The 26699-nt window shown below is 43.3% G+C and overlaps 1 protein-coding gene across 3 annotated transcripts in view; it reads left to right on the top strand.

Annotated features, from left to right (window-relative positions):
• The window catches only part of VWA8 (von Willebrand factor A domain containing 8), a 408658-nt gene that overhangs the window by 340392 nt on the left and 41567 nt on the right, over window positions 1-26699 (top strand). For all 3 annotated transcript variants that reach the window (XM_060194755.1, XM_060194752.1, XM_060194753.1), the window contains exons 38-40: window positions 3074-3182; window positions 14031-14187; window positions 21570-21678. In XM_060194755.1, the coding sequence (XP_060050738.1) occupies window positions 3074-3182; window positions 14031-14187; window positions 21570-21678 (375 nt within the window). The remainder of the gene's footprint in view (window positions 1-3073; window positions 3183-14030; window positions 14188-21569; window positions 21679-26699) is intronic.

The raw sequence follows: 26699 nt of genomic DNA, 5'->3' as shown, positions 1-26699 counted from the left end.
ACTGTCTCCCAAATCCATGGAGAACATGAACCTAAAGGCTGGAATTGTGCAGATGAAGAGTTGGTAGCGGGGCAGGGGGGGGGGTCTCCATTTTTTTATAGACAGCTAGTAGGCATATTTTAATTATATTCCAAAGGGCCTGTAGCTATACTAGTTTTTTTTTTTTTTCCCTGAGCCTGAAATCTGATATGCAGGTGGGTCCAAGTTATTGTTTGAGGAGATGATGTCATGGCTGGAAAAAGGACCAGAAAGCTGGATCAGGGAAGAGAGTAGCTCCCTAATATGGGGAAGGTGTATAAATATTGTTGACTGTAAACCCCATCGATTTGATTTGGTCTGGGGCCCATATCAGCTTAGGAGCCTATGTGACCTCTGCATCCCTGTAGATCTGAGCTCACATTCTGTGGTCATGACTACGAATGTTCCAAGCTGCCCCAATATCAGGACCCATCTTCCTCAGGTGTAGCATAGAGTATGTTGTCCATCCTCCCTTTGGAGGATAGAACATTCTTTACTGTTGCTGCTCCAAGTTGAGGGCAAGGTCCTATGGGGGACCCACAAAAGGGTCTGTTTTGTTGTTCCTGATAGAGATGACCGGTAACAATGGAGAGAGGGATTTATTCGAGGTCTAGGCCCGTCTTGTCTGTTTGGGAATCTCAGGACTCCCCAATTAGGGCCCTAGCTGATGGGGTGGCCTGATAGTGACTAAAGAGTCATTGTTTAGTATGCCAATCTCTTGCCCTTATTCAGCTTTTGCGGTCCTTGCTTTGATAAGGATAGCTTGGGAGTGAGAGAGGGAAGTATGTATATCTTAAATTGACAGCAGAGTAAAACTTTATCTCAATTTTGAAATGCTCCTTGTGTTTTCTGTATCTCATGGAGAACATTCTATAGGATTCCATGGGCTGGCTGGAGCAAGCAGCAAGCTTGTTTTAATGCTGTGTGCTGTCCTGTGAAATAGCCACTGGCCACATGAAGCTACTTAAAGTTACATAAAGTGTAAAATTCAGACTCTGATGTGCTCAACCTATACGTTGAGCTGATAGCTACTCTGGCAGGACACCATGGGTATAAACATAATCATTGTCACATAACTTTTAAAATTTTTATTATATTTATTTATTTATTGGATAGAGGCAGCCAGAAATTGAGAGGGAAGGGGGAGACAGAGAAGGAGAGAGACAGAGGACACCTGCAGCACTGCTTCACCATTTGTGAAGCTCTTCCCCTGCAGGTGGGGACCGGGGGCTTGAACCAGGGTTTTTGAGCACTGTAATGTGTATGCGCAACCATTTGCGCCAACACCCGTCCCTGTCACAGAACTTTTTTAAAGATTTTTTTAAAATTTATTCCGAGAGAGAGAGAGAGAGAGAGAGAGAGAGGGGAGAGAGATTGAGTCACATGAGGTGGAGCGGAGGTACAGCTAGTGCATCCCTGTGTTACATGCGGTGCCAAGCTGTTTCTTCAGCCACTGTCAACAACTTGTTTGGCTTTGTATGTTAACTCTCTTTTCAGCCACCAGGTTCCAGATGCTAGCATGATGCCAACCAGACTTGTCTGGGAAGACAACCCCACCAATGTGTCCTGGAGCTTCATTTCCCCAGAACCCCGCCCCACAGGCTGGGAGTATGGATCGACCTGTCAATGCCCATGTTCAACGGGGAAGCAGTTACAGAAGCCAGACCTTCCGCCTTCTGCATCCCACAATGACCTTGGGTCCATACTCCCAGACCTTGGGTCCATACTCCCAGAGGGTTAAAGAGTAGGAAAGCTATCAGGGGAGGGGATGGGATACAGAGTTCAGGTGGTGGGAATTGTGTGGAGTTGTACCCCTCTTATCCTATGGTTTTGTCAGTGTTTCCTTTTTATAAAAAAAAGAAAGAAAGAGAGAAAGAAAGAAAGGAAGGAAGAAAGAGAGAAAGAAAGAAAGAAAGAGAAAAAAAGAAAGAAAATAAACTTCCCTATTCTCTATTCTCTATCACTCTGGGGTATGGACCAAAGATCTTTATGGGGTATAGAAGGTGGAAGGTCTGGCTTCTGTAAATGCTTCTCCGCTGGACGTGGATATTGATAGGTCGACTCATACCCCCATTTTCCTCATATTTTTTAATTTCTTTATTGGGGGATTAATGGTTTATAGTTAGCAGTAAAACATAATAGTTTGTACATGTGTAACATTTCCCAGTTTTCTACATAATAGTACAACTCCCACTAGGTCCTAGGTCCTCCTCTGCCATCATGTTCCAGGACCAGAACCCCACCACCACCCCAGTCTTTTACTTGGTGCAGTACTATTTCTGTTTTCTGTATATCTTATGTAAACTGGCATTTCTTGGGGGAGTGGGAAATCCTTGACAGTCAGATTGACGTGGGTTCTCTGACTCAGCTGGAATAGCTGGTAGACGTCCTTTGAGAACACTAGGAAGGTCTGTCTCTCTCTCTGTGCTCCATTTCCTGCTTCTGGCAGGTCTTGTTCCCAGTATAAATGTTCCTTGCTGAGAACCAAGAGACTACTAAAGTTCTAACCCAGTCCAGCCCCTTTTCTTTTCTTTGAGAATGTTTTAAAGTAGAGGGCCAAGCTAGTGACACACCTAATTGAGGAAACACATTGCTATACACAAGGACTCAGGTTCAAGCCCCCAATCCCCATGAGTCCTTCATGAACAGTGGAGCCATGCTACAGGCGTCTCTTTCTCTCTCCCTCCCTTCTCCTTCCTTCTCAATTTCTCTCTGTCCTGTCAAATGAAAGAAAGGGAGGGAGGGATAAAAGAGGGAAGGAAAGCAGAGGAAGAGAGAGAAGGAGGCCACCAGGAGTGACAGTACCATCTTGCAGGCACTGAGCCCCAGTGACAACCCTGATGGCAATAAAAATGAAATAATAATAATGATAAAACATTTAAAGTAAATTTCTCCCCTTCCCATCTAAACCAATGAAATATTTGCCAGGTACTGGCAGGGCAGAGACCCAAGGCTATAGGTGGAAGATAACTCAAGGGAAGAACATTTTTCCTGCTGTGTACTTCCTGCTGTCAGCCTTGCATGCTACTAACAACATCTCAATTCTTCATTTCAGATAACAGTCAACAGAGACAGCGGTGAGGATGTGAGCTCCCCCAAGCATGGGAAGGAGGACCCAGACAACATGCCTCATGTGGGTGGCAATATGTGGGCTGGAGGAACAGGTGGGTAGCACAGACATGCTCCTGGGGTGCGGCTCTCTGACACCTCACAGACAAGACTCCACTGTGGGGATGTATGGGATCAGATATCCAACCTCCCCCATCACTCAGATTGTGCTCCGGTCCCTGCATGATATCAGGGCATTGGAAACAAACAAATCCTGGATTTGGAGACCCACAGCCTCTACCCTCTCTGACCTAACACCATTCTGACACTCTTAGCTGCTTCAATGGCATGAGGGGGAGACTGTTAACAGCTCCCCATGGCTCTGGGGAAAATTCAGTGAGACTCTGATCCTAAGGCATGGGGCACATCACCTGGCATGAGGAATGCATCCACCTGGGCTAGCAGAGTAGCTCACATGATTAGTGTGCTGCTTCACCATGTGTGTGACTCAGGTTCAAGCCCAACCCCAAATACATTGAAGGAAGCTTCAGTGCCACGGTCTCTTTGTTTCTTTCGGTATCATTTTATTGGGGAGAGGCAATGGTTTAGGGTACAGTTGTCGGCACATGAGTACAGTATCTCATCTCCCTGTGATAAGTGTCTGCAAAATATTCTTACCAGCAGCCTAGGTCCTTTCTACCATCATGCACCAAGACCTCAACCCCCTTCCCCGCCCCCCTCCTCTGCCTCCCTCTCCAGAATCCTTTGCTGCAACACACCAAACCCAGTCCAAGTTTTACTTTGTCTTTTCCCTTTCTGAACTTGTTTTCTTAAGTTCCATTTATGAGTAAGATGGTAAGGCATTCAACCTTCTCTTTTTGGCTTATCTTTTTTAACATAATTTCTTTCAAGTTCCACCCAAGATGAGACAAAGGTGATGACTTCATCCTTCTTAACAGCTAGGTATTATTCCATTGTGTATGTATACTACAACTTTCTCAGACACTTATCTGTGGTTAGACAGCTGGTTTCTTTCAGTCTCCCTCTCTGCCTCTGTCACTATTAAAAAAAAACAAAAAACAAAAAATAAGAATAATGCACCTGCTCAAAGTGTTAATCCCATCTTGAAAATTCCATGCCCTTGGAGTTACACTAGAAATCTCCAGAAAACTGTTCTTTAATCACTTGACTTTGATAAGCACCAGTGTCGGTCTTCTCCATCTCAGATTGTTGAGGATATGGGATTTAGATATAAGAGAGTCAGTGGGGGAGTCGGGCTGTAGCGCAGCGGGTTAAGCGCAGGTGGTGCAAAGCACAAGGACCGGCATAAGGATCCCGGTTCAAACCCCGGCTCCCCACCTGCAGGGGAGTCGCTTCACAGGCGGTGAAGCAGGTCTGCAGGTGTCTATCTTTCTCTCCTCCTCTCTGTCTTCCCCTCCTCTCTCCATTTCTCTGTCCTATACAACAACGACAACAACAATAATAACTGCAACAATAAAACAACAAGGGCAACAAAAGGAAATAAATAAATAAAATAAATATTAAAAATAAATAAAAAAAGAAAGAAAAAAAAAAGAGAGTCAGTGGCAGCCCGAGCTGTGGTCCATTCCTTCCTCGTGGCTGCCAGGCGAGCACATTGTTCGCAGGCTGTCTTCCTCTTGCTCCTGTGCAGCTGGAACAGGGTACAGGCCAGACTGCGTGATCACCCTCTGATCTTATCTGGGCGGGGAGGAGGCTGGTGGGGCCTGCCCTGAGGATGGCCTGTGCCTTCTTGGCCTCGTTGGCCCAGGAGGAAATGGCTTTCTGCGCCAAGACAATGTGCTGTCAAGGAGGCCTGAGGAGACTTCTTGCCTGGCGTGTTTATTCATCCGGCTTTGGCTTAAAAGAAAGTGTATTTTTAGAGATGGCCTTTGATCTGGAAACCAGCATGGAGCTGGCAAGACTTAATCCATATGGAATGCACCGTAGAGTGAGCCCACCAGATGCAGGTTTCCCAGCAGCAGACCACTCTGCAATAGACCCTCTTGCTTCTTATTCTGCTAGAATCTACCAGCTCATGTACCTGTCCATATTGAAGATATGGCTTTCTGCTTCTCTTGCCATTTTTTTTCAATGTATCAAGTGTCCCTCACTTCTGATTCTTCCTCTGTGTTGAATTTAGCTCTGACCCAGTAAGTCACTTGATTCCTTTATTTATTCAGTTTTTGGATAGAGACAGAAAAAGAGAGAAAAAGAAGAAATAGAGAGGGAGGGAAAAAGAAAGAGACAGATCCATGACACTGCTTTACTATTTATGAAGCATCTCCCCTGTAGGTAGAGAGCAGGGATTCAAACCTGGATCTTTGTGGATGATGACTTGTATACCAGTTGTGCCATCTACCCTGTCCCTTTTTGTTTCTTTTCTTCCCATCAAAGTCTTGCTGACTAGTTTTTTGTTTGTTTATTTGTTTGTTTTCTTTCAGGGTTACTGCTGGGGCTCAGTGCCTACACTAGGAATCCACTGCTCCTGGAGGCTGTTTTTCCCATTTTGTTGCCCTTATTGTAATTGTTCTTGTTATTGTTGCCATTGCTGTTGTTGGATAGGACAGAGAGAAATTCTCAAGAGCAGAGGGCAAGAGAGATAGAGGGAGAGAAAGATAGACACCCATGAAGAGACCCCTTTGCAGGTGGGGAGCCGGGGGCTTGAACAGGGATCCTTAAGCCAGTTCTTGTGCTTTGCACCATGTGCGCTTAACCCTCTGCACTACCACCTACCTTCACTGACTAGTTTTTTCCTCCTCTTAGGAAATAATGCTTGGATAGCCAAGGTGAGTTTCAAGATTATCCCTTGAAGTCTTAGAATGTCTAGCAAGCACTTTCATTTAAATACTACAGATTAAGGTTATTGCAAACAAGGTCATCCACAACTTTCTCCTGCCTTTTCCACCCCTGTGCAGCTAACTCCTAGAAGCACCAGAAAATATTCACATTTCAGTGGTACCAATTAAGGCTCTTTTCCCCCAGGGCCATGATTCATGCTGTGATTCATGCTGTGGGTCCCACATCAACCTGTAAACATCTGTGTGTCTTTTCCATCTTTTGCCTGAAGGGTGTCATGTCAGAATCTAGGAAGTGTCAGCTCTAACTCACTATCTGTCTAGACCTAAGGGTAATCTCTTGTAAGAATAGAGGCAGGCCACCAAACAGCTTTTCTGCGGCCAAGTGGCAGCTTACCAGGTAGAGTTCACATGTCATCATGCATGAGGACCTGGGTTTAAGCCCCCAGTCCCCACATGCAGGGGAAAGGTTTGCTGAATGGTGAATCAGTGCTACAAGTGTCACTCATCTCTGAACCTCCCCCCATATCCAAAAATAGGAAGGAGATATCCACCTGAAACAGTAGAGTGGTACAGGCATAGAACCTCAGTGATAACCCTATAAGAAACTATGCAAACAAACAGAAAACCCCAGCTTTCCCATTTCTGTAACTCATTTCCACCATCCAGTTACTGGTCCCTCTGCTTGGAGGCTGGCCACACGTCATAATCACAAGATACATATATCCACAAGGGAAGTTGCCACCATCAGTTTCTAAATCAAAGCAGGGTTATATGTGACCAGTGTCAAAGGTAAATACACTATCATTCAGACAATCCTTATCATATCTCCCAAAAGGAAATGACCCACCTAGGCTGTCCCAAGGGAAACAGTTCACATTGCATTCTTGCTTTTAGCTTATTATAGTAATTAGTGGCCCCAGGGATCTTTCTGATCCCAAGAAAAATATGACATAATTTAACTGAAGCTTTCAAACTTTCCATGTTACAAACCCTAGAAATGACTTCATTCTGTGTGATGGAGAGTTGTCAGTCATATTAAGAGCTGTCACTGCCAGAGTCGGGCGGTAGCGCAGAGGGTTAAACGCATGTGGTGCAAAGCACAAGGACAAGCAAAAGGATCCCGGTTCGAGCCCCCGGCTCCCCGGGGGAGTCGCTTCACAGGTGGTAAAGTAGGTCTGCAGGTGTCTGTCTTTCTCTCCCCTTCTGTCTTCCCCTCCTGTCTCCATTTCTCTCTGTCCTATCCAATAATGACAACAATAATAGCTACAACAATAAAGCAACAAGGGCAACAAAAGGGAATAAATAAATTAATTTAAAAAAACTGTCACTGTCATACCTCTTACTTTGTACCAGAAAATGAACTAAGCCTTTGTAGATTCATGACAACCCTAGGAAGTCAATGGTGTTAGTATCCTCATTCTGACTGACAAGTAGACCAATATTCCTTCAGGAGCTTCCTTCATGGACATGTGACACACTGGCATCAGCACAGGCTTATCTATCTACATGTGAATATATATATATATATATATATATATATATATGTATGTATATATATATATTAATAGAGAAGGCTAAATAGCTCAATTGGATAGTGCACTATTTTGCCATATTAAGGCCCAAGTTGGAGCCCAGGCCCCACCACATTGAAGGAAGCTTCTGTGTTGTGGTCTCTTTCACTCTCTGCTTTTCAGTCCCACTCTTTGTATCTGAGAAGAAATTACATATATTAGTATATACATTATAGCACCCCTCCATTATTGGATTGTCTTCTCAGTCAACAAATTATATGTAAGTGAATAAGATGATTGCTAGTACTTTAATTATGATAAAGCAGTGGCAATAAGCTGGTCATCCAGAGGCCAAATAAGGTCAGCATTTTTGGGGTGGGGAGGACAGTATTAGAAATGACTTTAATTTGAATGCATTTTTGTTTTGTTTTGTTTTGGCTTGGTTTGTTTTTTTGCCTCCAGGTTTATCTCTGGGGCTGGGTGCCTGCACTATGAATCCATTGCTCCTGGAGGCTGTTATTTCCCTTTTGTTGCCCTTGTTGTTGTAATGATTATTGTTGTTGTCACTGTTGGATAGGACAGATAGAAATCAAGAGAGGAGGGGAAGACAGACAAGGGGAGAGAAAGATAGACACCTGCAGACCTGCTTCACCATTGGTGAAGCGACCCCCCTGCTGGTGGGGAGTTGTGGGCTTGAACCGGGATCCTTAAGCCAGTCCTTGCATTTTGTACCATGTGCGCTTAACCCAGTGCACTATCTCCCAACCCCCAATTTGAATGCATTTTAGGCAAGTCCTCTCTACTTAGCCTTAACCAGAGTCCTGCTCACTTCCTCAGGTATTTCCTATGTGATCTTCTAGAGATTTCATATTTACAACATAAAACAGTTCAAGTTGGAAACTTGGGTTTATATTGAAAAACTTTGAAACTAGAAGTGTTTATCTGTTGTATTTTAAGCTAAAAAATAGTCAAAGTTGGTATGACAATTGGCTTCTAATCTTGAATAATCTCCATGCATCATTTAAAAAGTTGTTTTAGTGATTTAGTAATGCTTTACACGATTATAGGATTATGCATATATAGTTCCATACCACACCCACCACCAATGTTCTTTATTCCCTTTCCTCTATAACCACTATAATAGTCACAAAATCTGAGACATAGTTTGGTCACTTTTCTTTTCAAGTTCATGTATTTCAGTTCTATGTATCCCATATATAACAGAAACCATCTGGTAATTGTATTTCTTACAACTTGTTGTACTTACTAAGTAAGTTCCATCCATTTTGTACCACAGGATGTAATACCATCTTTTCAGCTGCAGAGTAGTATTCCAATGAATATCTCTAACATAACTTCTTTATCCATCATCTGTCAATAGGCATTTAGGCTTCTTCGAATCCTTGGCTATTTTGAGTATTGCAGCTATGAACAATATTTTTCTGGTGACACCCCATTATTGTTTTCTATAGGACCTGCACCAGTTTTCATTCCTACCAATAGTGTAGCAGACTTCCTTTTTCCATACATCCTTGCCCAAACTTGTCACTTCCTATTGTGTTGATCCATTCTCACAGATGCAAGCTAAAATCTTAAGGTGTTTTAATAATGCTTCTTTCTAATGATAAGCAAGTGAAGCACTTTTTATTATGCATGTGGACCATCTAAATATCTTCTTTAGAAAACTGTCTATTCAGACATTTAGGCCACTTTTTTACTGGGTTGTTTTTATGTTGTTGAATTGTATGTCTTCTTTATAGATTTTTTTTATGTCCATCCCTTGTCAGATGTATGAATCCATTTGTCAGGAAATTGTGAGGAGCCTCACAAAGCACCCTGCATTTTTTCTGCCTCCAGGAGCCTGGCATTCCTTAAAACATTAAGCCAGCTCCCCCTGATACTAGGGCTTATCTACATAATCATTGTTTTGCCTGAAAGATCCCCACCCATTCCATTCCTTTGATCTATCTTCTTTCTAACCTCAGGATCCTCCCTACCTGCAAGGTATTATTAATCCTACCAGTCAAAACCCTTGCAACAGTTGCTAAGGAAGTTCCTACCTTTCCAGTCCTTTTTGCCTTTCTCCGCCCCTTTCCTAGTCATTTCCATTTCCAACTTGCCACTTCTGGGTCTGCCCTTTAAAAGCCTTGGCTCAGGAGTGGGGCGGTAGCGCAGCAGGTTAAGTGCACATGGCACCAAGCTCAAGGACCTGCGTAAGGATCCCAGTTCAAGCCCCTGGCTCCCCACCTGCATGGGAGTCTCTTCACAGGCAGTGAAGCAGGTCTGCAGGTATCTGTCTTTCTCTCCCCTTCTCTGTCTTCCCCTCCTTTCTCCATTTCTCTCTGTCCTATCTAACAATGATGACATGAATAACACCAACAATAATAACTACAACAATAAAAAACAAGGGCAACAAAAGGAAAAATAAATAAACATTAAAAGCCTTGGCTCTCTGATCAGTAAAGAAATTGCATTGCCTTGTCGCCACAAGCTTGGTTCCTGAGTCATCTCCCTCGCATCTCTGAGTGAGTAGCAGCCCAGGCTGGCTCTGGTCAGGTTCTCTCCAACCCAGAGAGTACGAGCCTGGGAAAAGGCACCCACCCCCACGCTAGCTCGGCATCCATTCATGGTTTTTATCATCTACAAAACAGAGGAAGTAGCATCATTAGCCGAGCTGTCTCTCTTATTTTTTATTAGTGTTTTAATAATAATCAACAATATTGTGGAATACGAGGGGTACAGTTCATACAATTTCTACCACCAAAGTTCTGTATCCCATCCCCCCATTGGATATTCCCTATCCTTTATCCCTCTGGGAGTATGGACCAAAATTCTTTATGGGATGCAGAAGGCCGATGGTCTGGCCTCTGTAATTGCTTCCCTAGTGAACATAGATGTTAGCAGATCAATACATATTCCCAACCTATTTCTATCTTTCCCTGATGGGATAGCACTCTGGGGAGGTGAGGTTCCAGGACATATTGGGGAGGCCCTCTGCCTGGGGAAGTCATGATGGTATCACGGTAGCATCTGCAACTTGGTGGCTAAAAAGCAGTAAGATATAAAGCAGAACAAATTTTTAATAGTCAGGAACCTAAAGGTAAGAATATAGCAGATGGAATTAAGGATCTTCATGTGGGAAGAAGATAGGAAGTCTATCTTAGGTATATTCTAAGGGGCCCATGACTTTACTTATTTTTGCCTGAGCTAATAACATGCAGTTAGGCTAAAAGTATTGTCTGGGAAGATGGTGTCAGAGTTGAGAAGAGGACTAGGAAACTGGATTAGGGCAGAGAGTAACTTCCAAATATGAGGAAAGTATATAAATAATGTTAACATTAAACCCCATCAATCTGACCTAGGGCCCATATCTTTTCATATTTAGCACAGGAGCCTGTGTAACCTCTGCATCCCTGTTAGTCTGAGCTCACAGTCCATGGTCACAGCTAGGAACATTCTGGGCTGCACTCACTTCAGGACCGGACCGGTCTTCCCCGAGTGGCATAGTAGATTGGTCCAGCCCCCCTTCAGAGAGTGGGGCAGTTCTACCATTGAGGCTCTACATTGAGGGCAAGGTCCTGTAGAGGCCCACAAGAGTTTTTATGATGTTATTCCTTATGGAACTGACCAGTGATGGTGGAGAGTGGGGTCTGTTAGAAGTCTAGGCCCATTATATCTATGTGAGAATCCAAGGATTTCTTGACTAGGACCCCAGATGATGGGGTGGCCTGGTAGTGACCAAAAGGGCCATCATTAAAGTATGCTGGTCTCTTGCCCTTATCCAGCTTTTGTGGTCCTTACTTCATCTGATAAGGTTAGACTGAGAGTGATTGAGAGATGTGAAATAAGGGTAGGAGAGGAGGGTATCTAGTTCTAAGAAAATATTTGATTAAGTACTTTAAGGTGTCTTTTTTTAGGTCTTTCTACTTGCTTGCTGCACTTATTGAGTCACTGCAGACTATTGCACACTTTTACTTTAAGGTATATGTTTTCCCTAAGCTATGGATACATGTGCACATGTACCTTGGTATATATCTAGGTTCTGTAACTTTGTTAGGAAGTGTGCTTCCCAAAATGGAACTAGGGAGCCCTATGATCCAGGAAAAGTCTCACCAGAGTATTAGAGCTGGAGTGTTGACATCCCAGGCATGGCATCTCTGGAGAAAATCTGAAGTGAAACACATCAAGGTACACTGGTTGCACTGAGTTGGTTGAGTTCAGCAGATACAGTATCATATGGTATGGATTAAGAAAAGTATGAAGGAAAACAAGCAAAGCCCCAGAGGTTCCAGGACTGGGAAAAATATGGATTTTAAAGAGGATGAAGAAGGTTCCTTGCTGTCTAAAAGTTTAAGAAGGCAATAGATAATAATAATTATTATTATAACCAAGTCATTTGGGAACTTGATTTCCTTTGAAAATCCCATGGTTAAGGTTTACTGTACCATACAAGACCTCACCATGATTTATGTCATTTAATGCACTGTCTCTCTTATTCCAAGGAACAATAAGGGATGGTTGAGGAAAGATAAGTGAAAGACAAGGGAAGAGTGTCATTCATTTAATTTACAAATATATACTAGAGATCTGTGATGTTAAAGCCACTCAGGTAAAGAAGTACAAAGATAGAATATGTTGGCATTGTCATACAACTGGTGACAAAAGAAAACTTGCTGTAAGGACTGACAGATGGTAGACAGAAGTTTTGATTTTGTGAGGTAGAGCCATCAAGTGAGGTGGCATGGAATTTGAATGGAGCCTGGAAATAAGAGTAGGATTTAACTGGCTACAGAAGAGGGAACCCATCCTAAGCAGGGTGACATCTTTGTTTCTAGAAGGAGTTCATCTGATTAATTAGGATCTAAGTTTCTATGCAGAGCTTAGAATATGCCTGGGTCATCTTTTCACCTGGCCAGACTGTCCTCTGTGAACTTAGAAAGAACTCAGTCTATTCCCATGTGGACTCCTGAGTCTAACCCCAAGAACTCTGAATGTTTGTGCTCCTCTTTCCTTTGGGGCTGGTGCTGCCACTGAGAAATGAGTCTTTTTCTTTCTTTTTTTATGTTTTTTTAATTCTTATTTATAAAAAGGAAATACTGACAAAAAAAAAAAAAAACATAGGATAAGAGGGGTACAACTCCACACAATTCCCATGAGTCTTTTTTTCTGTACTCTCCTAAGATTATTCCCATCCTCTGCTTTGAAACTGATGGGGACACAGAGTCCTAACCCTTTCTTGCTGCACAGAGCCAGCCTGTAGAAAGCTGCCTCCCCAGCACAGCATCTGTCCTCTTGTGACCAGCTGTGAAAAAGGAATCTGGGGACCAAGAACTCAGCTCTCCTCTCCTCAGGACAATCATAACTAAGTAGAGAAGGCAGTACAGAGCTCCACCAGGGCCATCCTCTGAGAAGGTCCAGGGCCCCAGGGCCTCAGTGCACAGAGGTGAGTGCTTCCTGGTTTCCTAGCACTTAAGACCTTATGCCCTGGAGGACTGGAGAGCTTCATGGTGTGACCTGACTTTTCTCAAACCCCATTAATTTTATAAAAAAATAAATAAAACTGAAAAATATGTCCTGACTTTTCTGACAGCCCAATAGTAATGGAATTGGATCTTCCACTACTAGTTAGCATTTATTTGACCAGGAGAGTCGAAACAACTCTACTTCAGAATAATACATATTTTTCTACAAACTTTGTATTAGCTACAACTATATTTTTGAGTAAAGCCTTAGAAATCTATGGGGGGGTAGTGCAGCAGATTAAGCACACATGGCACAAGGTGCAAGGATCCCAGTTCAAGTCCCCGGCTCCATACCTGCAAGCGGGGGTGGGGGGGGGCTCACTTCACAAGCAGTGAAACAGGTCTGCAAGTGTTTATCTTTCTCTTCCCCTCTCTGTCTTCCCCTCCTCTCTTGATTTCTCTCTGTCCTAGCCAACAACAAGGGCAACAAAATGGAAAAAAATGGCCTCCAGGAGCAGTGGATTCGTAGTGCAGGCACCGAACACCAGTGATAACCCTAGAGGCAAATATATATATATATATATTTAGGGGCAAGTGATGGTGCATCTGGTTGAGTGTACACATTACCATGAACAAGAACCCAGGTTCAAGCCCCTGGTCCCCACCTGCAGGAGTGAAGCTTCATAAGAGGTGAAGCAGTGCAGTAGGTGTCAGTCTCCCTCTTCCTTCTCAGTTTCTCTCTGTCCAATCAAACAATGAATAATTTTAACATGTTTAATATTTATTATCTAAGGGCCGTTGATATAAAATGTGACTGTTGGGGAGTTGGGCGGTAGCGCAGCGGGTTAAGCGTAGGTGGTACAAAGTGCAAGGACTGGCGTAAGCCCGGTTCAAGTCCCCGGCTCTCCACCTGCAGGGAGGTCACTTCACAGGCAGTGAAGCAGGTCTGCAGGTGTCTATCTTTCTTTCCCCCTCTGCCTTCCCCTCCTTTCTCCATTTCTCTCTGTCCTAACAATGATGACATCAATAACAACAATAATAGCTACAACAATAAAACAGCAAGGGCAACAAAAGGGAATAAATAAGTAAAAATTAAAAAAATAAAAAGACATGACTGTTGTCCCATGGTCTCCACCAGCCTACACACCCTGGTTTCCATGTTTCTCTCCCAGGGGGACGAGATACCGCAGGTCTTGGCGGCAAAGGAGGGCCCTACCGACTGGATGTAGGTCACACGGTGTACCAGGTGTCTGAGGTGGAGAAGGATGCCGTGCCTGAGGAGGTGAAGAGAGCAGCCAGAGAGATGGGCCAGCGGGCATTTCAGCAGAGGTGAGTGGATCCCACTGCACCCAGAGCATCACTGGCCCAGACACACAGTGGCCTGTCACAGCAGCGTCTGAGCAGATGTGTGAGTCTCCTCTGCCAGCCTGGAGGTGGAGATGGAGGTGGAGGTGGCCTGGACCATAAGTGGAAGTGCACAGGCCTCAGCCCCTCCTCCCTAATGGATATACTTGCAGCTCAAGTTTTTGTTTTATTGTTATTTATTTTTAAATATTTTATTTATTTGTGATAGAGACAGAAATGAAGAGGGAAGGGAGAGAGACTTATGTAGCACCGCTTCATCACTCATAAGCTTCCCTCCACACACAGGTGGGGGACTGGGGGATTGAACCTTGTTCCTTGTGCATAGTGACATTTCGCTCAACCAAGTACACCACCATTAAACCCCCATAGCTCAAGCTTTAATTGCTCTGAAGAGAAATGGCTTTATATTCCTCTTCTGATTCCTTCTCCTGCATCATCACATGTAATTCCTGCATTTGCATTTAAAAGAACCTGAGTTGTAGTCCAGGAGGTAGCGCAGTGGATAAAGCATTAACTCTCAAGCATGAAGTCCCGAGTTTGATTCCCGGCAGCACATGTACCAGAGTGATGTCTGATTCTTTCTCTCTCTCCTCCTCCTCCTTTTCTAATAAACAAATAAAAAAAAAACAAAGAGCCTGAGTAGAGAAGCCAGGCAGTGGTGTGTCTGATAGAACACACACATTACTGTGCGTGAAAATCCGGTTCAAGTTCTAGTCCCCACCTGAAGAGGGGGGCTTCACAAGTGGTGAAACAATGCTGCAAGTATCTCTCTTTCACCTTCTCTCAGTTATTTTTTATCTCTATCGGAAGGAAGGGAAGAAGGAGGAATCAAGCAAAAAAGTGAGCCTGAGTCAAAATAATAGGGGCATATTATATGTTCCTTGGATTGAACTTGGTTTTCCTTTCCTACACACATCATCTCACTGGAAGGGCAGGATCTAATCACTTCATCTATTTCTATTCTGAAGCAATGGGGGCAGCAGTGTTGACTCCACATTCAGGCCCCTTCCTGCCTCAGGAATGTGTTAGATTTTTACAGACAGGTTAGCACACAAATGCACACTCACACACAATCCTTTTCCATCGAGCACAGCTTCTGGCCACTTTTGTGCTTAGCAAGGGCATGTGTGTGTGCTTAGGCATCTCAGGAAAGGAAGAGTGTACACAGACACCAGGCTAGTGTCTATAGCAGGGAAAGCCAGCTTCCCCATTGCCAGTAAGGCTGGGCAGCAGGGTGGCCCTAAAATGAAAGCTGAAGAGTCTGCGGCTTTCACACTATCTAGAACCTCCCTGGGTCATTCTGATTGTAACCATCTAAGAAATGAAAAGAATCCCAGTCATGCCTTTGTTAGACACCCCTCCCTGTGTTTCTCAATGTCAAGTAAAAAATACCAAAGGGCCTGCAAGTTCCCCTTCCGAACTGAGGGGGTGGAGGATGGTTTGTGTGGCAGACTGACATTTTTTTGTTTGTTTCAAGAATGTTTTTTTTTTAATCAAGTTAATTTATTTTTTAAATTTGTTCATAAACAAAAAATGTCAACAAGACCATAGGATTAGAGGGGTACAGTTCCACACAATTCCCACCACCAGAGTTCCATATCCCATCCCCTTCCCTTGAAAGCTTTCCTATTCTTTATCCATCTGGGAATATGGGCCCAGGATCCTTATGGGGTGCAGAAGGTGGAAGGTCTGGCTTCTGTAATTGCTTCCCCGCTGAACATGGGTGTTGGCAGGTCAATCCATACTCCCAGCCTGTCCCTATCTTTCCCTACCATTCTGACTGACATTTTTATACTCAATGAAAATATTCTCAGTGCCATTAGCACAACTCTGTTTCTAGAGAATGAGTCAGGAAATTTCTTCCATGTAAAACATTTAATATTCTGCACCTAGCAGAGCTCACATATCCTGTCAGTAAATAGTGCAGAACAATGAGAAAAAAGAAAAATAAAAAAAGCAAAACAGGCCCCTCCTGCCGCCCCTTTGAGGAAGGCTGGGACCCTAGAGCCCTTATGTCCCCAGCAGGTAAACAGGGCACAGTGTTATCTTCAGCCCTTCTGCTGCCTTCCTTCAACTGTGAACTGTTTGTCCTCACTGTGCCTGAATTTGTTCTTCTACAGATAGGCAACTCACCCCTCCCTTCTTCATGGCTTATGCAGGCAGGTCAATCCAGAAAAGATCTGTGTAATTTGTTCATAGTAGTACAATTTGTAATAGCCCAAACCTGGAAGCAACCCAGGTGTTGTGTCCAATAACAGATGAGTGGCTGAGTAAGTTTTGGTATATATACATAATGGAGTAGTCTCAGCTATTAAAAATGGTGTAGACTCCTCCAAAATAGGAATGGTGCTGGAGCTTTGGTGGTGGGTATGGCCAGGGACACACACACACAAAGCTATGCATCTAAAAGGTTGTAATATTGTACATCATGACTAAATCAATAAAATAGGGCCAGAAAAATAGTTCACCTCAATAGTGTACCTGCTTGGCCACATGCTTGACCTAAGTTTAAGTCAGACCCCCGCTGCATTAGAGAAAGCTGTAGTGCTGTGGTCTCTTTCTTTCTGTCTCTCTTTTTTATCTCTCTGTCTGAAAAAGTCATCCCAGAACAGTGAAACCCCACTAACAACAACAACAGAAATAGGTGGAAAATAAAAATTGCTAGATTCTACACTTACCGTAAATAATGAAGTATCCATTTCATATAAGAACCAAGCTCTGAGAGAAAAGTAGTTCTAACACACACCCCCATTCCCACTAATAATTCTTACTGTGGCCATGCTCAAAACCTTCCAGGTAAAAAAAAATTTCACGAGTGGACAGTCTGCTCAGATGCATAAGCCCTTCACAGAGAGATAGAAAAGCCTCCAAGTTTGCCACAGGAAAAAATGAATCTGACACTATTAAGGAACATCTGTGAAAACAGGCAGTTCACTTTAGTAAGCCTAAGAAATCATGGAGGGGGGGTCAGATGGTGGTGTACCAGGTTAAGGGCACATAGTACTAAGTAGAAGGACCCACACAGGTATTCCAGTTCAAGCCCCTGCTTCCCCGCCTGCAGGGGGGTCACTTAGCAAGTGATGAAGTAGATCTGCCTGTGTCTATCCTCCTTTCTCCCTCTCTATTTTCTCCTCCCCTCTCAGTTTCTCTCTGCCCTGTCCAAAAAAAAAAAAAAAAAGATTGAAAAAATGGTCACAGGAGCAGTAGATTCGTAGTGCAGGCACCGAGCCCCATCAATAACCCTGGAGGCAAAAATAAAAAGGAAGAAAGAATGGAGGTAGGCAAGAGACTGAGTGACAAAAACACCTCTAGAAATACTGCAAAGAGTCCAAGTGAAGAGAAAACTGCTTTTAAGACAAAGGAAGTGGGCAGGAGTTGGATAAGGAAAGAACTGAAAACATATGGAGATGATGAGAACAAGAGGAATCCTACAACAGATCTACTTTCCTGGAATGAGCACTCCCATTTGGTGAATATTTAGGTCCACACTTCTAAAGCTGGTTCTTTGATTTTCTTTTCTTTTTCTTTTTATCTTTCTCCTTTGGAACTTTCCCACCACAAAGAGAAGCATAGCAAACCTTATGACCTACCCCAACTGTAGGAAGAAAAATCTGACTCCACGCCCACTGCTCACCCCTGGATTGTTTAGAAGCTAATCCTAGATAAAGTATTTTGGCATCATAAATATTACAAAGTGCGCAAGGACCGGCTTAAGAATCCCGGTTCGAGCCCCCAGCTCCCTACCTGCAGGGGGGTCGCTTCACAAATGGTGAAGCAGGTCTGCAAATGTCTATCTTTCTCTCCCCCTCTCTGTCTTCCCCTCCTCTCTCCATTTCTCTCTGTCCTATTCCAACAACAACAACAATAAAACAATAAGGACAATGAAAGGGAATAAATAAATATCTTAAAAATTAAAAATAAATAAATATTACAAAGTGTATCTCTCTTGCTCTGAAAGATGATGGCTCTTAAAAAGTCCTATCATTGTCATGTCTGAGAGTCACAGTTCTTCGCTGTAGACTTTAATAGTTTTTGAAGTCGCTTTACAGATATAAGGACCCCATTGATGCTTTCCCAGCAGCCTGTGCCTCCTTTGCATGGTTCCTATCACTATTTCCTGTTACAGTTTGAGTCGTGTAGATAGTTGATTGTCTCCCCATTAACTTTAAGTTCCTTGAGGGTAAGGTGTTTGCTCTGTGGTACATTCCCATTAGCTGTACTCAGAACTTGGTGGGTGGCAGATATCCATACATGTTTGAGAAATGAGTAATATGCAGACCTGTAAAAGGATTACTCTCTCCGTTTAATATTTAAACCAGAGACTGACTGTCAGACCTATCAATGTACAAGTCTACCGCATCACCTTTGTATGCCTAGGATATCATTGTCAGGGCATGGATGAGCTTTTATTTATTCAGTTATTTATTTTCATTGCTGGCAGGGTTATTGCTGGGAATCAGTGCTGGCACTACAAATGCACTGCTCCCAGTGGCCAGTTTTTCCCTTTTTTTAATTTGAATTTTAATTTTTTTTAATTTTTATTAGATAAGATAGAAATTGAGAGAGGATAGGGAGAGAGGAGAAAGACACCTGTAGTACTGCTTCACCACTCATGAAGTAGACTCCCTGCAGATGGGGAGCAGAGGCTCAAACCCGGGTCCTTGCACTTGGTAATATGTGCACTTAACCAGGTATGCCACCATCTGGGCCCCACATTAATGAGCCTTGATTTCAGCTAGATACCAATTCTTGTATAGCATAATTTAATTAAGTCAGAGAGACCAAGAGAGACAGACAAACATAAAGCATGCAGAAAGCAGAGAAGAGACATTCATCCAACAAAATATGAATGAAATAGAAGATAGGACTCTTAGACACTCAGAGGAGAAGTGTCAGATTGAGCCCCAGTGGTGGGAATAGTACCCACTGCCACTTGCAAAGCCAACCAGCCTCACACAGTCTCTCAGCCTGTGTTTGTTCTCCTCAAAAGTCAATCCAAAATCAGAACCTTGAAGTCTGATCTATAAGAAAAAGTAAAATGAGAGTGAAAATTCCCAGACTCTGACATAACAATAAATAGACCCCTTAGGAATAGAGTCTGCCAGCGAAGTACAGCCAGTCCACTTGGATTACTCGGACGCCGAGCAGCTGTGCCTTGCAGTTTCCATCAGGGAGAAGCAGCAGAAAGACTTGTTCAGCTACTCATTCGGGGTTGAGCGTGTTAGCACTGGGACACCTCATCTGATCTGGAGGCTCAGTGTTCCTGTGTCCTTCCCCACTCCCAACTCTGGTCTCCAACTCTCAGAATGCTATCAGCTGGGAACACCTTGTAGGTGACCTTACTGAAAACTGATACAAGTGGGAATATGATTTCCAGATGTCTCCATAATTGAGACAGCATGGGGTGTGTTGGTGGGGTGCAACGTGATCATACTAGAGGGAGCCCACTAACTTGAGCACATTCTCATCTTTCAACAAAGATTAGCAATTGACCAACTCCTTGGCTCCTCCCTTAATTTGATTGGATAGGTGTGTTTCCCTCTGCTAATGTCCATCTGTTTTCTGATCTATCTCCCTCCCTCCTCTGGGAAAGAGCACATTGGCTTTCTAGATGTAAATGAGGTGGCCAGCAAACCCTGCCTTGATACTTGATACATAACTTAATCTAATGAAAAAGCACAGAGAAGTCTAAGGCTGCCACAACCAAACAGAAGAGTATTGTTAGGAGGTCACGTCCTTTACCGATATTCCTTTGTGTTCTGAGAACAGAAAACAAATTAGATTCAGAAGGATACCTCCCCACATTACCGCAGGGAACAGCCATACTGACGTGATTTCCCTTCTAGGCATGTGCCTGATGAAGGTGTTTTCTAAAGACTGTCCCAGGCACTGGTTGTGCACCATTGGGTACCAGGTATTAAGCTGTAAACTCAAAGAGCACATAGAGTATACAGGCTTTTCATTTAGTTTCTGGTTCAGTCATATACACACGCACTCACAGATATGCATGGATTTGTGTGTGCTGGACCTCATTGCAAAGTATCTGCTCCCCACATTTCCCATGGAAGAACAGACATGCCTCTTACAGACAGTAAATGTAGAGGATCCATAGTAGATCTCCACAGAAGATAGATGAGAGAGAATGCTCAGCTTTCCTGGAAGGTTCAAGCAAGATTTCCTAGAATGTGACTTGCCCAGTGAATTTTTTTCATTGATAATTTATTTACAAAATTTAAGATTTCAGGGGCATAATTTTAGATGCACACATGGTGTGTGTAAGTCACTGTACCCCCCCAAAGTCCTGTGAGTCATTCCCTCAACACACACACACACACACACACACACACACACGCACACACACCATAACCACCATTGTTCTCACAGAGGCTAAGGAACACTTTGGCTACTTTTTTTTCCTAGTTTGTTTTAGTCATCTAGATTCCACATGAGTACAAGCATCTGGCAATTTTCCTTCATGGCTTTCCTTATTTCCCTAAGCATAATCATCTCGAGTTATATCCACTTTGTTCCAAAGGACTTTGTATCATATTTTTAAGTTATAGAGTAGTATTCCATGGAGTGTATATCCCAACTTCTTTATTTAGTCATCTGTCAATGGACATTTATATTGCTCCCATATCTTGACTATTGTGAGTAGTTCAGTTTTGAACATAGGGGTGCATATATCCTTTCTAGTTTGAGTTTTCATGTTGTTTGGATATATGCCTAGGTGTAGTATTGCTGGATCATTTTTATTTGTTGAAGGATTCTCCATACAGTTTTCTGTAGGGGCTGCAACAGTTTTCATTCCCACTTACTGTAGCAGAGTTCCTTTTTCTCCACATCCTCATCAACACTTGTCATCTTGTATTGATGTAGGCCATTCTCACAGGTGTAAGGTGGAATCCCATTGTAGTCTTGATTTGCATTTCTCTAATTATAAGTGATATATAGAGCCTTTTTTTTCTATGTCTATGGGCCATCTGAATGCCTCCTTCAGCGAACTGTCCATTCTGATCTTTTGCCCTCATTTTTACTGGGTTATAGATTTCCAGAACCATGAGAGTCTGCCAAATGAACTCATCAAGCACTCCATGGTGATATCTACAGAGCCACATTGGCCCCAGGGAGCCAGTTGTGTTCAAAGCAGAACTCTTCTCTTGCCCTGGAGTGCCATCTGCTAATCACCACTGGACACCCCTCTTTTGAGACTCCTAGCCAATGTACCAGTCCACATCCTTTCTCCTCCAGAGCAGCCTGAGTGGCTGAGCAGCTGGCTGCAGGTCTAACGGTGGATAGATGGGTTCAAAGACTCTGCTTCATCCACTCTGCCCTCTCTGTTTCAGGCTCAAGGAGATCCAAATGAGCGAGTATGATGCCGCCAGCTATGAGAGGTTCTCTGGTGCTGTTCGCCGACAGGTGCACTCCCTGCGAATCATCTTGGACAACTTACAGGTACACGTTTGTGAACTGTGGAGATCAGCAGGGCCCAAAGCTGGTGATTAGCTTATTTACTTGTATTATATTTATTATTTTACTTGGATAGAGACGGGAAGAGATAGAGAGGGAGACATACAAAGAGAGACACCTGCAACCCCGCTTCATCACTCACAAATTCCCTCCCTGCAGGTGGGGACCAGGGGCTTAAATCTGGTCCTTGTACATTATAACATCTGCGCTCAACCAGGTGTGCCACCACCCAGCCCCTGCTAGTTTACTTTTAACATATAGTTTAATAGAGAAAAAAATAAGTGTGAAAATGTTTGCAGAAAACTTTACATTCAGGGTGAGGAGATGGTTTGCTCAGTAGAGCAGACACTTTACCATGCATAAGGACCCAGGTTCAAGCCCTCAACCACCATGTAGGAACACTATGCAAAGGGGAAGCTTCATGAGCAGTGAAGCAGTACTGTGGTGTTTTTCTTTCTCATTGTCTCATTCCCTCTCTGTCTTTCACCCACAACCTAAAAGAGAAAACAAAGTATGCCTGGAATGGTGGAATTTGCAGGCACAAAGCCCCAGTGAAGCTTTGGCAGCAAAGAGGAAAAAGTATGAGAGAAAAAAAATACCCTGTAGATTCACTCCATGGTTTTCTTCTTCCCCTCCCCTGTCCTGTCCTGATAAGACATACAGACATTGAGAAGGGAGGAGAGAGAGCAAGAGAGAGAGAGAGAGACCTACCAGAGGGGCTGAGTGGTGCCATTTAAACACACATACTACCAGGTACAAGGATCCAGGTTTGGGCCCCTGCTCCCCACCTGCAGAAAGGACAGTTCACAATTGGTGAAGCAATTTTGTGGGTATCTATCTTTCTTTGTCCCTATCTCCTCCTTCCTTCTTAAATTCTCTTTGTCCTGTCAAATAAAATAGAAATAAAAAAGGAATGGCCAAAACAGGAATGGCCAAAGCCCCAGTGATAACTCTGAAGGCAAAAAAAAAAAAAAAGAAAGACACCTGCAACACTACATCACCAGTCCTGAAGCTTTCCCCCTACAGATCTGGACTGGGGTCTTGAACATGTGTCCTTGTGCATGGTAACATGTGCACTTAACCTAGTGCACCCACACTACACAGTTTTCTTTGTTGAGTTATCTAAATGCAAATACTGGTCCTCGCCTTTTCTCCTGTCGGATAAGCAGTGATCTTACCAGCAACTCTGAAAAGCTCTGATTCTTATCATGTAAGATCTAGGAGTATCCAGTCTCTGCTAGAAATTTACAAATTTAATTCTATTCCCACAAGTCATGCTCTTGTCCTGAGAGACAAAAGGAGAGGTGAGGAACACTCTAGAACATCCAGACTGTGCCTTCTCTGTGGCCCCTGCCCCACTTGCCCAGTCTTCAGTGCCGCAGGCTGCTGGTTTAGACCAGTTAATATTGCTGCTGATACTAAACTCTGTAAGATGCTGTCCTACCCAAAGACATGCCTCGTGAAGACTTCCCATTTAAAATGATATCCCAGGAAAGTCAAGGAAAGGCTAAGGGTTTTCTACAATCACAGGTCAAGTAAGGTGATTCTGCCTCTAGTGAGAGAAGCCTCACAAGGAGTGGGCTGAGGGGGAGCAGAGGGGCAAGGTCAAGTTAAGCCCTGAGGATCTCCTCCACTCCACTCTGGAATCTTCAGTTTCCTTTTCATAATGTGTTTGAAGTTGCCCTTTTCCCTTTTCCTTTTTGGTTGTGCGTGTGGAATGATCTGATAGGTATGAGGGGACAAGAAGTGCTATGATGTGGTTTTAATTTATCACCGTAGCTCTAAACACCGGAAAAGCCTCATTTTCAAAATATCTAAAACTGCAGATAAGGGGAAGTTCCATCATTTTCAAGAGGAATGGGAGAGGAACTATCTCTATTGTGATTAATTAGAACCCTAATTTTAAAATATAGGGAGAATCTAACGATTAACTCACTTGCTTTAAAAACATTCATGTGCCATTATTTGGGGGGGACAGCTTACAATTTTAAGTCAGCTCCGTGAACAGTGTACCATGGGAGGGTTGATTTTCCTTACACAGCTACTGAATGAGCACTCATGGTCTGTGGTGGCAAGGGCGAGCTCTCAGCTCCAGGGCAAAGCCACATCCTCCTCAGTGAGTGATCTGAAGACAGTTTGGGGTGCCAGAGTGGGGGTGTTTGTACTAAGAAAGAGCCTGGTTCAGCCACCTGTCATCTCTTACATTCTTGATGCACATCAGCCATCAGGGCTAAAGAAGCAAAATGCAGTCTCTGCAAGAAGGGATTCAGGGCAAACAGACAAGCAAATAGAGTGCTGTGATCTGTAGAGAAGTCTGTGTGTAGTGTTGGAGGGCAGGCTTGGTGGGGAAGAGAAGCAAGTGCTATGTTTGAGCTCACTCTCAAAAGATGCTCTGAAACTTGCTTTAGGATGTATTAAAATGCTGTTCTGAAGGCTGAAAACCCTCATTTTGTTTATCTGACTGATGTATGTGCTTTCCTTTTAAAAAAAAAATACTTTATTTTGGATAGAGACAGAGAAATTGAGAGGGGAGAGAGAGAGAAAGAAAGAGACATCTGCAGCACTGCTTCCCCACTCATGAAGCTTCCTCCTGCAGGTGGAGACCAGGGGCTTAAACCTGGGACTTTTCACACTATAATGTGCACACTCAACCAGGTATGCCACCGCCTGACCCGCTTTCCTTTTTGAATTATTTTTCTAGATCTTTACTCCTTTGAGTATGTCTTCTGTCCTTTAGAATTTCAGATAACAAGTCATAGCCTAGGGGCTGGGCAATGGTGGAATAAACTTTGAACATAGATACAGTTTCCTACTCATGAGACTAAATATCATGCTTATCATCTTCTTGAAAAATGTAAAAATTTATGGAATCTGGATAGTTGAGATAGTTTTTGGTGATTCTGAGTTCTGATGTATTCTTCTGGGGACTTTTGTTGTTACTATTCCTGCAGATAGTTGCTTAGATGAACTACTACTGGAGTGGCTGCCATCTCTTCTCTTTTCTTGCAGCTTCTACTTGCTATGTTCCTGACTATGGTTCCCTGGGACTTACCCTGCAACTGTATAGTGTATTGCTAAATTAAAAAACAAATAACTTAGATAGGGTTTATAGGCAGATTCTAGGATTAATAAGTCCTGTGGTTTTCTTGCTTCCAAGAACTCTTCAAATGCTAAGCTGGCTAACCATCTTTGGATTCTGTCTTCCAGTCTTTCTAATCCTTGAAGCCAAAGGAACCTTCTCTAGGGAATTAATACAGTTTTTAAAAAGGGGGGGAGCAACATAAAAAACCTCAACTAGCATAATTCCTTTCTGGTTCCTGCCAGTCCCCCCTCTTTTTTTAGTGGGCTTCCCTGTGCACATGCTATCTAATGGCCAGGGGTAGATTTGACACTCACACTGACTGTGTCTTATTCTTCTGTCTTTTGATTCCAAAGTTTCTAGCTTTCATTTATGTTTTTGCAGTCCTGAGTGCTCTTCTCTTCCACAGCAAACATGCAAAGTTCCAGTCTTTTGCCCACTATGGCTTTGTGAGCTCCTACAAAAAAAAAAACAAAAAAATCTAGAGTTCCAGGAAACAGCTCACCTGGTAGAGCTGAGTACCTGACTCAAACCCTAGGCCAGTACACAGGAGCATCCTGCAAAAGACAAGCTTCAGAAGAGGCAAAGAAGAGTCAGAGTCTCGCCTCTCTCTGGGTCTCCTTCCCACCCTCAGCCTGGAGAACAAAGTGTCCACTGTGAGTGGTGGAATCAAACAGGTGCAAAATCCCAATAGCAAAGGGTGGTGGGAAGCATAAACTCCTAGTCCTTGCCTTTATATCTTTACTTTTTCTGGAATAACATCTCTACTGTGGGATGCTTGCCAGTACATTTCAAGAAGCTACTTCATGATACAGCCACATTTTATAATTGATATCCACAAATAACCACCTCACTACTCTGCTATTATAGAAATTCTTTCCAAAATTCTTTTTTTTTCCAGAAAAAAAAAATCAAAAGAAATAAAAGCAGAGGAACTTTGCAAGTGGCTGAAGAGTCAGTATTGCAGACATAGGATACAGCAAGGGCAGATGTTGGGGAGCATAGAGGGACCAGGTCATGAATAGCCCTGGGTGCCTTGAGAGCCTGCCAACAGCTTTGCCTTGACCCTGTGGACAAACACCCCATCAGAGGATTTCCAGTATGAGACAGAGGTGCAAGAACACAGTTTCAATTGAAGGGGCCAAATCCTTTGCCTGTCACTAGCTGGCGCTCCCCCCACACACAGAGAGAGATAGACAGAGAGAGATGGAAAGATACTACAGCACTGGAACTTCCTCCCATGTGGTGGGGACTAGGCTCAAACCTGGCTCATATATGTGACAAAGCAAGTTCACTATGCAGCTAAGCTATCTTGCAGGCCCTAGTTAATAATATCTTGATTCTTGATTTGGGTTCATTGCATGCTATCCTATAGTTGCTTTACAAGCATCAGCATGTTTTAAAGAAAGTGTTTATGAGACTGTAGTCTCAGGTGTACAGTCTCATAGCTCACCTACTACGTAAGTGCCCACTCTGCTTCCACTTAAGGGTACTGGACCACTTATGACCCTGCCCCTCCCTCCTTACAAGCCTCTGATCTGCACACATAGATGAAGGGTTTGTTAATGTTTCACCCTGTCTGTTCCTTGGCTTTGTTTCTTAAATCTTGCATGGATGAGATCACCCAGTCTTTCTCTTTTTGAATTATCTCACTCAGCATGATCCTCTCCAGTTCCATCCATATTGTGGCAGAGAACAAGCTATCATCTTTTCTCACAGCTGTGGAATATTCCGTTCTGCACACTGACCACATCCTTAGCCATTCATCTGTCAGTAGACTCTTGGATTGTTTCCAACCCTGGGCTCTCATCAATCTAACTGCAGTGAACATTGGACTGTGTAGATCTTTTTGGATTAGTGCTTTTGAATTATCACATTTAATCCTCACATAAGCCCTTGAAATAATACTTTATATCATTTATAAATG

Source organism: Erinaceus europaeus, chromosome 7 (genome assembly GCF_950295315.1).
Source record: "Erinaceus europaeus chromosome 7, mEriEur2.1, whole genome shotgun sequence".
Classification (NCBI taxonomy): Eukaryota; Metazoa; Chordata; class Mammalia; order Eulipotyphla; family Erinaceidae; genus Erinaceus; species Erinaceus europaeus.
Note: the sequence above shows the minus strand (reverse complement) of the source record. Positions and strands in the feature narration are given on the sequence as shown.